Genomic DNA, 14,383 nt, shown 5'->3' on the forward strand with positions numbered 1-14,383 from the left:
CCCTAGCTTCTACTATCTTTATACCACATTACTCTGTCCTTTTTTTCATGGTCTTTAGAAGCGCTGATGGTTTTTTGTGGGTATATCTTATGTCTCATTATTTGCTGAAGTGATTATCTCAATTTTTTTAAGTCAGGTCTCTCGGGTTTTCTAAATAAGCCAGCTGCAAATAGGGATGTTTTAACAAATCCTTTGCCTATGCTTATTTTCTTAATTTAGTTCTCTTGCTTTATTTCTCTAGCTAGTATTTTAAAATTTAAAAACTTCTCCAAAAGGTAATAGTGAGAGTAGATAGCCTAATTTTATCCCATTTTCTTATTGTAAAAATCTGTTTTTGCATTACACATAAAGAGACTTTGTGGTTTCAAATAACTTTTTATCATTAAGGAGAAATTAACTATTCAGATGTTTTAACAAGCATCATCAAGCCCTCCTCTGCCTTATTGTGGAAGTGACTATACAAACAAGTAAGACTGTCAGTAGTATAGCCTGGGATCAGTGGCGACAGCACCTGGATGACTGATGTCTGAATACTGTCCTGCCTCCAGGTCTAGCAGCCATTGTTCAGCCATCACAGCTCACAAAGACTCTTTGACTAGATAAGGAAATTTCATTTTCTTAGTATTACAATATGTTAGACTGGTTATTTCTCCAGGATTGAATCATCCTCATATTCTTGATGTAAGTCATGATCATAAGAAATCATATCATTGTCATCATAAATTTATAAATTGCTATATTTTATCCAATGTTCTTTTTAATTTTTAAATATTTCTCAATTAACAAGTATTTGTCTTCCCCTCAAACCTCTTATTAAATCCAATATTCTTTTCATTTGTCTTCATTAATGGGAGGTAACGTGAAGAACCAGCTTTTGAGCCTGGAAGACCCGTGTTTGAGTTCTTCCTCTGACAGATATTGGCTTAGTGACCCTAGACAATTCACTTAAACTCTCTTGTGCCTTGAACAACTCTAAGAAAGAAAGGAAATTGAAGAACAACTGCTCATCTGCTTTATGTATTGAGCTTTGTGCTAAGCACTTTCCAATATCATTTTGTTTAATCCTCACAACAATCCTGAGAGGTTAGTACTCTTATTATTGAGGAAACTGAGGCACAGAGAGATGAAGTGACTTGGCCAGGATCACTAATAAATGTTGAAAGCCATATTTAAATTCAGATCTTCCTGACTCTAGGCCCAGAGCTTTATCCAGTGAGCTATGTAGCTGCCCTATTATTATTTGCAAATGTTGTATTTAATTTTTTTCTAAATTTATTTGTAACTTTTATATTAGAATATGACTGTTTAATTTTTGTGAGAGTCCCTTGTATATAGGGATGTGGGGAGAGGTATTCCTCACTTTCCCATTGAGTTTTCCCCATATAACTATTGAATGCAATTTCTTCAGAATTCTATTCAAGTGTGGGCCTTTTCTTGATTTTTTTTACTGCTTTGTGTTCTATAAATGAAATATTTGAATCTTCCACCATTATTGATTTTACATGCAGCTTCTATGTCATTTAGTCTATATATTGATAATGGTATCTTTTCATTGTGCTATTCCCTTGTTTTCCTCCTGTGGTGATTACATTGAGGTAGCAACTAGTTGATCATGCATATAAGCAACGCATTGATTTTTTTTCCCCCAGTATTTATTTTGAAAAGTTTTAGGCTTTTTCTTGCATTTATGTACCAAAAGCTGCCTTAAGGGTACTACTGGTTGTCTTTAATTCTTTACACCTATGAACTCTTAAGTGACAATCTTTTTATTTTAGAAAAGAATATTTGGTTTCTTTGGGAAAGTGATTTGTGTTCAAATTCCTTTCTCTGAGCTTTCAGGATATCCTGTTCCATCTGCTTCTCTTATTTTTCATTTTTATAGAAGAGTCTTGTGCAATTCAAATGAAGTTGAGTTTTTATATGAGATGTTTTTCTTTTTGCCTACTTGTAAAATCATCTTCTTGTCATTATCCTGAGCTTTGGCGATATGTCTGATTAAATTGAATTTAGGGTTCACTCTTTTGGATAGCCTGTAAATTCTGTTCATTTGTAATCTTCCTACTTTTCTAACTTGGAAATTTTCTAGTCAGCCTCTTTTCTACCCTCATTAGAATGTAATTTCCTTGAGTGCAGAAACAGTTTTTGCATTTCTTTGTGTCCCCATTGTTTAGTACACACTGCCTAGTATATGGCACACGATGAAAGCTTGATAAATGCTTGTTTGATTTTCTTCACTGTTTTTCGAAGGCCAATAATTCTTATTACATTTTTTTTTCTGCTTGTTCTACCTTAATGAATGCATTATAACTTTTGTCTGTCTTGAGTCCAAACTTTTTCCCATTGTTAGAATTTCCTGAGTTTGTTTTCTGCATTATCTATTTTCTACCTTCTGTCTTCCAGGGAAATAATCTTTTTTTTTTGTTTTTCACTTGAGCCAGTTCTCTTTTTCTTTTTCATAGCCATTTATAAGCTCCTTTATCAATATGTCCATCGATTCTAGTCATGCTCGATTCCTTACTTTTCTTTTGTGTTTTCTCTTTATAATTGATTGATTTATTTGTGTGAAGAAGATATTGAAGAGAGATGACCTTTCATTCCTCCCTCGTCCCAAGAAGTCCTTGCCCATTCACTTTCTAGAAAGCTTGTCTCTGTTTTTCTTTTTTTACCCTCTTCTTTTACCTTTACCCTTTTACCTTTTATCTTTTATCTACTTTTATCTTCTCTTAGAGAAGGGTCCATAAAGCTTTTGCACTAAACTTAGTTGATATCTGCAGTTGTTTACTTATAACTTTGATTCCCCACATAGGCAATTGAATGGAATATAAATTGAAGGTGTCTTGGTTTCACATTGCCTCTTTTTTGTAGAATGACAGTTGACAAACCATAGCCCTACATCTCTGTGTTAATTCTAGTTCGAGCATGTTTCTTCTGTCGCCCCAGCCTTCCATATGGCTGCCTCAGGTCATAACCATAGAGCTGTTTTAATTCTTTACTACCAACTTTTTTCCCTTTTAGCTTTGAGGACTTTTATGTTCTATATTCTCTTTATTCCTATAGTACTTATCATTTATAGCATGTAAGTGTTTAAGAAATTTAGCTCGAGCCAAAGAGGTAGCATGATGTAGGGAAAAAACACTGGACTCGGGCAAAAGATGGATTTTGACTTTGCCACTTACTACTAGTTGGGTTATTCTGAGCAAATCATTTTACAGATCTCAGTTTCCTTATCCGTTAAATGAGAGATTTGGATTAGTTGCTCTCTAAGATCACATCTAGCTTTCATATTCTCTGGTTCTAAAATGAGTCACGTGCCCATAACTTGCCAAATTTTAGTTGGTAAAATTGGATTTCGTAATTCCTCCTTTTTTAGTCAATTTTGAAAGATAAAATAATAATATATTCACTGTTACAACTGGCCAACTGATAATACCTTTTGGTAAAGGTCATAAACTAGCAACAAAGGGAACAAACCTCTTTTTGAAATAATGTTTTGAGATCCATAAGAATCATGGGATTACCAAAAAAATCAATTCTACCAAAATGTAGTTACGGAAGTATTTAAAAAACATTCACAGGCCCTAGGTTAAGAATCCCTCATCTAGAATAATGAATTGTTTTCAACAGTGTTCCTTCATAAATTCCTAACCACCCAATGTACCACAAAGTAATATGAGACACTCGTATTAATTTTGATAAGATCCACCTTACAGTTTTTGCTTACAAACAAGCCAAAGAGTTCATGGAATCTTTGAAATGGCTAAGAGCTCATCTAGTTTATCCTTGAAACCCTATTCTGTCCTTTTTGAAGATTAAGGGCAGCAGCTGGTTACTATCCAATATAGTAACCCTTATTTGTCTTAAAGATTATTCCATTTCCTTGAAATCTTTGGATCAAATTGCAGTTCTTTTGACCTTTCCAAAATCCCTTGGGAACATTTCATACCAACTAAAATACATATTGCTGGTCCACTTAATTTTTTAAAAAAATTAAAGTCTTGATAGATATCAACAAACACAAACCTTTTATGTACAAAGAACTGAAAAGGAGGGTGTGTGTGTGAATCTTCATTATATATATATATCCAGTTTGTGGATTTAAAAAATATGTATGAAATATGACATGACAGCATACTCCCTTCCTTGTCTGAGCCTTCTGTTTTCTTTGTATTTTTAAATGTTCCACTGATGCCTGCATTTTTCCCCCTTTTGTTTTATTTGACTATTATCATCGTGTCCCCAAACTCTCTATCATTTCTTGGAAGAAATTAGTATAATCAAAACCAAATGTACACATGGGATATGTCTAAAATGTATATTGCATTTGGCACCTTTAGTGTATTACCTCCGCAAAGAGGTGGGAAGCATGTTTCATTATTAGTCTCCTAGAGTCATCATTTGTAATTACATCAATCAGAATTGTTGAGTTTTTCAAAGTTTCCATTTACAAATTACATTTACAATACAGTAATCATTTAATGAGGTGATAGATTCAGGATAGAGAATGAAATAATTTGTTTTGCTTGACTATCCATGTTTCATTCTTTTGTTTTGTTTGTTTTCTAGTAGGGAGGCAAAGTGGGAAGCAGAAAAAAGTAATTTCTTGTTCCCTGAAAAAAAGTTATTTTAAACAATATTTTCATTATGTGAATTATTTTTCTGAATTTACTCATTTCAGTCCACATCAATGCAAATTAGTCTTCCTAGGTTTCTTTGAATATCTCTCTTTCATGTTTTCTTAAAACACAATAATATTCCATTACATTCATATATCATAATATTTATTCCATTCCTCAATTGAGAGGTACCTGCCTTGTTTCCAGTATTTTGCTTTGATAAAAAGTACTGCTATAAATATTGTGCAAGTGGCTCTTTTCCTTCTGCCTTTGATCTTTGCAGGGCATAAAATGTGGTTGAGCTGAATCAAAAGGTATGCAGTTTAGTGCTTTTTGAGGCCTGCTTCCAAATTGCATTCCGGAAGAGCTGCTATACCAGTTCATAGCTCTACCATCAGTGCATTAGTTTTCCTGTCCTTTCATAGCCCCTTCTATAATCATTTACTTCTTTTGTGATCTTTGCCATTTTGATGGGCATTAGGTAGAACCTCAATGCTATATTAATTTTCATCTCTCCTATCAGTGATTCAGAGAATTTTTTAATCTGGTTGTTCTTTCTTTGAAACTTCCTATCTATATCCTTTGACAGATCCTACCCCATTTCTTCAGAACAGGCAAGAAATGACATATATTCTCTATAGGGATATCTATAACCTGCTGCCCTTATTCCTGCTGCCTCTTCTTCTGTTGGAAGTGGGTACTTAAAGTAAACAAAACAAGGAAACAGGAAGTAAGGAAATATACCTTTCTGGAGAAGCAAAAGGGAGAGAACTCTCTTCTCTATCCCCTCTCCATCTTTTTTGGGAAGGGGACATTCTGATTTATGATAGCTTGCCACATATGCTCTTGGCCACTGGCCATCACCATAACTCACTTCTGTTAGTTTCTCTTCTTGAAGTCATTATGTAAAAAGAATCCCTCATCTAGAATAACGAATTGTTTTCAACAGTGTTCCTTCATAAATTCCTAACCACCCAATGTACCACAAAGTAATATGAGACACTTGGTATTTCTACTACACACCTCTCAGATTGGCTAGGATGACAGGATAACGCAGAATGTTGGAGGGGATGTGGGAAAACTGGGACACTGACACATTGTTGGTAGAATTGTGAATACATCCAGCCATTCTGGAGAGCAATCTGGAACTCTGCTCAAAAAGTTATCGAACTGTTCATCCCCTTTGACCCAGCAGTGTTACTACTTATATCCCAAAGAGATCTTAAAGAAGGGAAAGGGACCTGTATGTGCCAAAATGTTTGTGGCAGCCCTCTTTGTAGTGGCTAGAACCTAGAAACTGAGTGGATGCCCATCCATTGGAGAATGGCTGAATAAATTGTGTTTTATGAATGTTATGGAATATTCATGTTCTGTAAGAAATGACCAGCAGGATGATTTCAGAGAGGCTTGGAAATACTTACATGAACTGATGCTAAGTGAAGTGAGCAGGACTGGGAGATCATTATATACTTCAACCACAATACTATATGATGATCAATTCTGATGGACGTGGCCATTTTCAGCAATGAGATGAACTAAATCAGTTCCATTTGTTCAATAATGACTAGAACCAGCTACACCCAGCAAAAGAAATGAGTGTGAACCACTACATAGCATTTTCAATCCCTCTGTTTTTGTCTGCTTAATTTTTGATTTCCTTCTCAGGTTAAAAGTCTGATTCTTCTTGTACAGCAAAATAACTTTATGGACATGTATACATATATTGTATTTAACATATACTTTAACATATTTAACATGTATTAGTCTACCTGCCATCTGGGGGGGAAGGGGTGGGGGAGCGGAGGGGAAAAGTTGGAACGGAAGGTTTTGTAAGGATCAATGCTGAAAAATTACCCATGCACATATCTTGTAAATAAAAAGCTATAATAAAAAAAAAAATCTTGGTATTCAATTCCAACATCTGAATAGACTGAATTTTGGCCTTGTCTTTTACCCATAGTATTGTGCTGAGCAATATTGATATTACTCCTATATCTGACCATAGGGTTAGTCAATGAAAATTTAGCTTCACTTCTTCCTACATATATGTGTATATACACACACATATACATATATGATACATGTATGTGTGTATGTGTGTGTAGCTTGTTCCTATAGCAAAGATGGTAAAGAGAACAGCCATTGATTACTATACTTATTACAACCACATCTGATTCTGAGTTCTCTGTTGAGAGATGTGTCAAAGAAATAGTTCTTCTCATTCCAAAGTCCTGTGTCTCTCACCCCCCTCCCCCAAGTGTGATTGGACTAAATTGAATATAATTATCTGGACAGACCCATGTGAAGCATGAGGAGGGGATAACTAGGGCACTTTTACCCCCTAAGAAATGGCCCATGAAATTTATTTTTAGACAACTCTAGTGTAGAACTTATCAGGTATTTTTCTTATGACTTGATTTCTGTTCTAGTATGGAGCCATCAGAGAATCTACAATCCCTGATGGAAAAGAATCAGTCTCTGAGCGAGGAGAATGAAAAGCTAAGCCGTGGACTAAGTGAGGCAGCTGGTCAGACAGCCCAGATGTTGGAGAGGATCATTTTGGTGAGACTACAAGAACTATGTAGTAGAAGCCTTGTGCTACAGATGGTGTGGATGTTGACTAGTTTAAGTTGTCTTACTTATTTTGTAAAACTGATGGAATAAAAGGTATTTATTTTATAAAATCCTCTTGGGAAAGTCCTTTTTATTATAAACCCACAGGTTATAAAGTATAGATTTACTCTGTTACAAAGCAGGTTCTCATTCTCGAGTGTTTGACTATAAAGTAAATTTAAGTATCTTTCTATATCTGTTTTTCTGTTTCTTCACATTTCAAGATGTATTACAGATCACTTTGGAAGGGAGGAAATTTGGTCACTCTCTTGCTTCCATAATCCAATATGCAGACTTGGTTCACTTCCCATCCCTTCCCCCCAATCTAAATATGAAGTTGAATATATATAAATTCAACCTTTGACAGGCAATCTTTTGCTCCAAATCAACAGATTTCTACTCAGTCTACATTTATGACATACATCCATCTATATCATGATGTGTTTTCCAACAAGGAAGAGTAGACTGCTTCTAAACTTTGATTCAAAAAGGACTAAACTTGATATCTGTTGCTGACATAAGAGCAAGGATTCCAGGTGGTGTTCTGCCCCTTTACCTAAAGATTTTTGTCACTGTTCTATAGTTGATGCTTCTAGGTGAAGCTTCTAGGTGTTTGAGACATCAGTATGGCCATTTCTTGTGCCAGCTGTGCCATTCATAAAATTGTTAAGGGTGCTGCCTGACCCAGTAAACTTATTGTTGGGTGGTCTGCTTAAGCCACACAGCAGTTACAAGTTTGCACAGGAACTATTTTGTATACAGGAACAGAATTGTATACCATAAATCCAGAAGAAAACTTTAGTCCACTGTGGACATGCATATTATTGCAAATATTGAAATTTAACTGAAAAAAAGTTCCTTCACCAACCTGGGTCCCCCTCTGCCCTACTCCCTGACTCGTTCTTTCCCCTACTATCTACCATTACATCTCTTGTTTTTCACTTTTCCCTATAAAAACTTTTTTCTCTCCTTGCTGCTGAACTTTCAGTACCAATTTTGATGTTCATGGAAGTAGCTGTTTTTTTACTTCCACTTTTAGATTATATTTCTTCTTATGTGGTTCTACATATTAACATTTAGTCCTGATGTTAGGTTATGTAGGCAACCCTATTGTCCTGGTATCTGTATTGCTCTATACAATAGGGAGTGGCCAGGAAGCCCAGCTTTTCCTACATGATCCTAAACTTCTCTGTGGAGAAAAAGTGTAAGCTCCCATGGCAAATCTGATACCTCTCACGTCGTGTGTGTTTTTGAAAGTGGTTGGTGGTGACTAGAGTGAGAATGAGGTGGCCAGTTTCCATTGCTAAGTTTTGCAGTGAATTTCTCTCTAAATAATTAAAACCTTTGAAGTGCTCCAAGATTGCCCTAGAGGAAGCATCTGCTCCATCCAGTTGTTTTCTTCTAAGCCATAGGTGAACATAATTAGAGAAGGCCTCTGATGGTTTTCTGTTTTTGTTACAGACAGAACAAGCAAATGACAAGCTGATCGTCAAGCTAGAAGAGCTCAAGCAACATGCGGCGTAAGTTTCTTGTCAAATGTGCATTGTGAGGGCCCAGTGCCACCTTCGTAGTCTCTTCTCTGATCTTTGTGCTTGAACTTGCAGGTGCAAGCTTGATCTGAAAAAACTGATAGACTCTCTGGAGGATGAAAAGTTAAAAGAAAATTTGGAGACAGTTCTTGATCTGCAACTTATGGTAATTCAACTCTCGGTAAGTCAAGTAAAGATGGTATTAATACGTGGGCCATTTTTATGCCCATGTGTATCCATTTGGAGAATCAAACTGGGCCCCTTGTTGAATTCAACCACCTCATTGGTGATGTGGCTTCCTACCACAATCAGGAACGTGAAGAGCACCCCAGTTGGTTTGCCTACTAAATTAGAGAAGACGATCTTGTCGTGAGAGGTCTGTTCCCATATATAATGTAAAATTAAATAAGCTGAGGCCTAACTGAAGGACAGCATTGTTCCCAGAGCAAGATGTGACCGTGGGTAGCTCCATCTCTGCCTCTGTTAAAAATGACCACCCACATTTCCTTGTACCTGGAGCTGCAGTTTCAGATCTGCTAAAGAATTCCTAAAGAAGATGGTATTCTGCTACACTGTACTGTTGAGATGGCTGATGTACAAGTTTGATTTGGGAAGCCACTGTGAGACAGTATGTCACCTTTGTCTATCACAGCAACTGTGAAGAGCCTCATTCTACCTTATAGTCAGGGCCTGTTCCTTTTCATATTGAATAGGAAATATGGGGGCTGAAAGGTGTTAGAACCCCCTGACTTCCACAAAACAGACTTCCTTATCCAAGGCTCTTAACTCTGCTGTTGTATTAGAGGCAGATTTCAACCCAATCCTTGATTCCAAGGTGCAGCCCCCTTTTCATAGTACTACCTGGCTGATCAACATTCATGATTATGCAGTTGTCATGTTCCTTATGGAGGGCAAACACCCATGTTGAGGTTGTGTAGACTTTATCCTACTCTATTCCTCCTGGTTCTTAATAATAGTAATAGCTCATATTACCATAGAACTTTAAGGCTTGCAAAGTACTTTGTATATGTTTTCTTGTCTTTAAATCCTAGAGTACAATAATGTCTTAAAAATCTTAAGACAGTTATCTGTAAAGACACACACACACACACACACACACACACATGTCTATGCCACAGAAAGAATTTGTATACTCTGGAGATAGTGCCTATATCCTACAAAAATAAGCAAGTGTTTATTTATTTGTATGTCCCAGCGAGGATGGCTTACCATTTCTGAGCTTTGCCACTCTGGCTGTCACCTTTAGCAGGCCTTATTTTATATTACACGAGCCTCCTAGTTGTAACCTTTAAGTGAGTAAAGAGCAAGGAATTGTTGAAAAAAGTATTCTGAAGGGGCAGCTAGGTGGCACATTGGATAGAGTACCAACCCTGAAGTTAGAAGGAGCTGAGTTCAAATTTGTCCTCAGACACTTAACACTTCCTAGCTGTGTGATCCTGGGCAAGTCACTTAACCCCAATTTACTCAGGAAAAAAAAGGAAAAAGTACTCTGACACAAGGATTTAAAGGTAGGCGTTTTAAACCAAGATCCTATAAGACACATGCACCCTGCTAAGTACTTCGATTTAGTCCATGCCTATGGCCAGAGAGTTTAGCTGGGTTTCCTAATCTTCTCCAGCTTCATTCAACAGCACCTGAAGTGGGAGCAAAGAGTTATATGGTGGGGCCAACCTGAGATTGAAGGGGATGGATCGAGTTTGGCAAGAGGGTAAGGGGGCAAGGGACCCAATAGAAGAGGGCAGTGGAGAGTTGAACTGGCTTTGTCAAGGCATCAAATAGGGAAGGAAGAGAATGAAACTAAGGGTGATTGAGAGTGGTACAGAGGTGATGACCTGGGAAAGATCTGAGGGCTTGGAGTTGCAAGGCAAAAGGAGTAGTGGAATCAGATAAAGGACTTTCAGCATTCCTGAACATGGAAGTGGAACTTTTATGGGTGATGCAAGATCAAGGGGATGGCCATCTCTGCAGATAGCTAAGGTGGAGTAGATGAGAAGTTCATGGAAATACAGTAAACTGAAGAATTCCGAGGACAGATATTTGAGAGAGTGTTAGTATGTAGGCTCAAGTCCCCTAGTGGTTAAACTCAATGTAAATTTATTAATCCAAATAGAAGTGGTCTCTTGTTTCATTTTTATGTCCCAAATAGAAACTGAAACACATTTGCTTCATGAGCAGTTTTTTAATTAAGGACCTGGGTGGTGCTTTTATTGATCTCTCTAGACCAGGTACTTGTTCTCTGAGACTATGGTGCTTGACTGACTCTAAAGCATAGATCAAAGACACGGCAGAAGGAGAGGGAGAACCATTCCTGTGATTTCTTTGACATGAAATCAGTGCACAACGCATAGAGCTCGGGGCCCAGAGTCAGAGAATTGAGTTCAAATCTAGCATCAGACACTTGGTAGCTGTGTGATGATGTTGGGCTAGCCACTTCACTTTGGCCTACCTCGATTTCCTCAACTGAAAGTTGGGGGTCATAAGAACACCTACCTCCCAGGGTTATCATGAGGATCAAATGAGATCATTGGAAAGCTCTTGGCCCGGTGCCCGACGTGTAAATGTTAGCTATTATATTGACATGCCAGTGCAGGTTGGTACTGTCTCTTAACTGTGCTCTTCAAGAAGTACCTTGCTCGGTGTCACACAGCCAGGAAGGTACCCAAGCTAGACTCGAAGCAAAGCCTGTCTGACTTAGAAGACAACTGGTAAATCATATAAAGAAAGAGCAGTTGGTGAAACAGGAAAGGGCCAATTTTCCAGGACAATGCTCCAGTCTGATGGCATCATCTTTAGCAGAAGAGGCCACAGCATTTGCCATATGGCCTTATTTTTACGGGAGCCACAAAGTTTTTCATCATGGGGGGGGTGAAAGACGGTGGCAGATGTGAAATGGATTCATGGGTTAGTGTATAGATGATTTCAAAATTGTGCTTGATCCATTAACAAGGTTTCTAAATATAGATTTTTTTAATGGCTGCTCTAAAAATGTCTGTCGATTTAACTAAAAGCCTTTTTCTAAAAATTAGAAATAATTTCTAAAAATTATTGTTTCACAGGATGATACTGCTGCATGTGTGGCTTCAGCTGCTGATGTTCCTACAGAGCCAGACACCGTGAGTAACCGGCCCCTTTTGTGTATGATTGCTAGCTTGAACCAAGCTGTTTCCTGTGATTTAGCCTGTCTTCCGCAGTCCCTTTCTCCACCATTCTTAGAGTGCCCTGGCATTCAGGAAAGCTTTGTCTCTAGTACCTGGTACCTAGTAAAGTCTGGCAGAGCCACGTACTGATACCACTGCTGTGTGTGTGCCCTGTACTTTCCAGAAGCCTTCTTAGGCAACATCCTTTATGTTTTATAAATTGTCTGGGGAGCTAAAGTGAAGGATTAGGAAATTGTGTCCAGGAGCAAGAAGGGATTGGAGATGAGACAAAAGGAAGGTTGTCCTTTTGAGTTAAAAGCATTTTTTATGTTGAGAAACCAGAAAGAGGGAATGGTAGGTGACTAGAGTAGGGGGCACTGAGAACAAACCAGATCAGGGTCAAAGGTTAGATACCAAAGTGAATCCACAAATCAGGTTGTTTAGGTGTTTTTAAGGGGTATAGAAACAGCTGCCCTGTAAGAGCTGGTATTCACTACTACCACCCCCTCCATTTTTACAGCTCCCAATTTCCAACTCTGTGGGCCTTTCTGAGGGCCTCCTTTGTGAAAAACACAAGAGAAAATGACTAAGACAATCTAGTTCAGAGGTAATAGGGAGCTCTAAGATGCAGATTTCCCAGACAACTATTGTTGGGAGAAAAGATGAGTTCTAGGGTCGTCCATTGGAGAAGCTGATTAGGATTGTAGCACTTGTGATTGCCATGAGATGAATGGCTTAGGACAAACCTGGCAGACATTCAGAGTGGGTCTTCTTATAAGAGTGACCACAAGTTGGGATGGAAAGAAAAGCTATAAATAATGGAGTTACCTTGTCCGGTAACAAAGCTGAGGGAGTCCCAAATGCTTGTTTCTTTTGCAAATCATTCTTTTCTCTTGTAGCAAGTGGAAACCACCCCCAACACCAGCAGTTCCTCTACTGATTTCTCCACGGAACACGCACTGCGCCAGGCTCAGATGTCCAAAGAGCTGGTAGAACTGAATAGAGCTCTGGCTCTGAAAGAAGCACTGGCCAAGAAAGTTACTCAGAATGACAGCAACCTGCAGCCCATTCAGTTCCAGTACCAGGTAATTTCTGCTGACTTAGAGCTAGAATTTAGATATATCTGTCATCTCTTTCCCTAAATAGACTTCCCTGCTGAAGATTATGAGCACTTCATTTTGAATTCAGAAGATAAGGGCTATAGAGTGTTAAAACTTATAAAATACTAAAGGATAGGCACCTTATCATTTATTTTATCCTTCAGAGTGTCTGCCTCTGTGTAATATGAAAAAAACTGTAGTTTGATAACACTATAAAGGATAATCTTTGCTTGCTTTCAGGCGAAGTCATATTCTAATGATAAAACCAAGGTTCTGATTTTGTAGCCAGATTATTTTTATTACTTTGAGCTACAGTACAAAAATAGAGAAAGAATTCCCTTTCTTGGAATCAGGGTCACAAGACCCAGTAGCTAAATTGTTTTTCATAGTATTTCTTTCTGAGTCACAGTGGTACTGCTTTCAAGGCCAGGGTCTAGCTATTAGGTCTCCACAAAGGTTGGCCTCTACGGCCTCTACTCCTAACTCCTAACATTTTTCTGTTCAACCTTTCTAGTTTGACTTACCTGTGAAGTTGTCAGGACAAGTTTGCTCCATGGTCTTCCTCCATTCTTTCCAGCTATATACATTGAGCCTCTATCCACACTGTATATTCACACTTATATAGATCTACCAAATTGACTTTTCTGTTTCTACCCATACATGTGGAGAAGAAAAGTTCAAATAAGTTTTGCACCAAATGATTTTCACTATCCCTCCTGCTCCCTCCAGCACCATCACTTTGCAATAGCAAGAGACGTTAAGATAAACGTACCTTTTAGGGATGAGAGTGGCCAGACAGAACACTTCTACTTCCTTGGGAAGGTGCTAGTAGCAACTTGAGGCATCAGTCTATATCTGGTGTTTTCCTAGAATCAAAGGTGCTTGCAAACATGAAACTTCATATGTGAAACATGAGCTGCCCTGAGTCTCTTTTTCCTTCTGATCTTTCATTCTCTCTCTTTTTAATTTTTAAAATGCTTCTTTTTGGAGAGTGACTATAGTATTAGCCCCCTTTTCCATACCAACCATCCTACTTTTCCATACATACTGTACCAAAAGAAAAACAATTCTTGAAACAAGTAAGTCTAGTCAAGCAAAATGAATCACAAGCAAAATGGCACATTTGCCATGTCCAAAAATCTGTTTCACTCTTTACTTTGCATCCATCACCCCTGTAAATAAAGTGAATAGCCAGCTCCTTCATCTGTCTTCTGAGGTCATGGTTGGTCTTTATATGATGAGAGTTCAGAGTTGGTTTTTTTACAATGTTGTGTTACTGTATAAATTCTCCTATTTTTGCTTACTTCATTCTATATCAACTTGTACAAGTCTTCCCAGGTTCCCTGAAATCATTCCTTTTGTTATTTTTT

The 14,383-nt window shown here is 37.8% G+C and overlaps 1 protein-coding gene across 4 annotated transcripts in view; it reads left to right on the forward strand.

The window, feature by feature from the left end:
- KIF4A (kinesin family member 4A) overlaps nucleotides 1-14,383 on the forward strand; it is a 73,426-nt gene that overhangs the window by 23,523 nt on the left and 35,520 nt on the right. For all 4 annotated transcript variants that reach the window (XM_074278157.1, XM_074278158.1, XM_074278159.1 and 1 more), the window contains exons 11-15: nucleotides 7,043-7,175; nucleotides 8,688-8,746; nucleotides 8,831-8,936; nucleotides 11,833-11,889; nucleotides 12,813-12,998. In XM_074278157.1, coding sequence (XP_074134258.1) covers nucleotides 7,043-7,175; nucleotides 8,688-8,746; nucleotides 8,831-8,936; nucleotides 11,833-11,889; nucleotides 12,813-12,998 — 541 coding nt within the window. The remainder of the gene's footprint in view (nucleotides 1-7,042; nucleotides 7,176-8,687; nucleotides 8,747-8,830; nucleotides 8,937-11,832; nucleotides 11,890-12,812; nucleotides 12,999-14,383) is intronic.

The sequence above is a fragment of the Sminthopsis crassicaudata genome, chromosome X (genome assembly GCF_048593235.1).
Source record: "Sminthopsis crassicaudata isolate SCR6 chromosome X, ASM4859323v1, whole genome shotgun sequence".
NCBI lineage: Eukaryota > Metazoa > Chordata > Mammalia > Dasyuromorphia > Dasyuridae > Sminthopsis > Sminthopsis crassicaudata.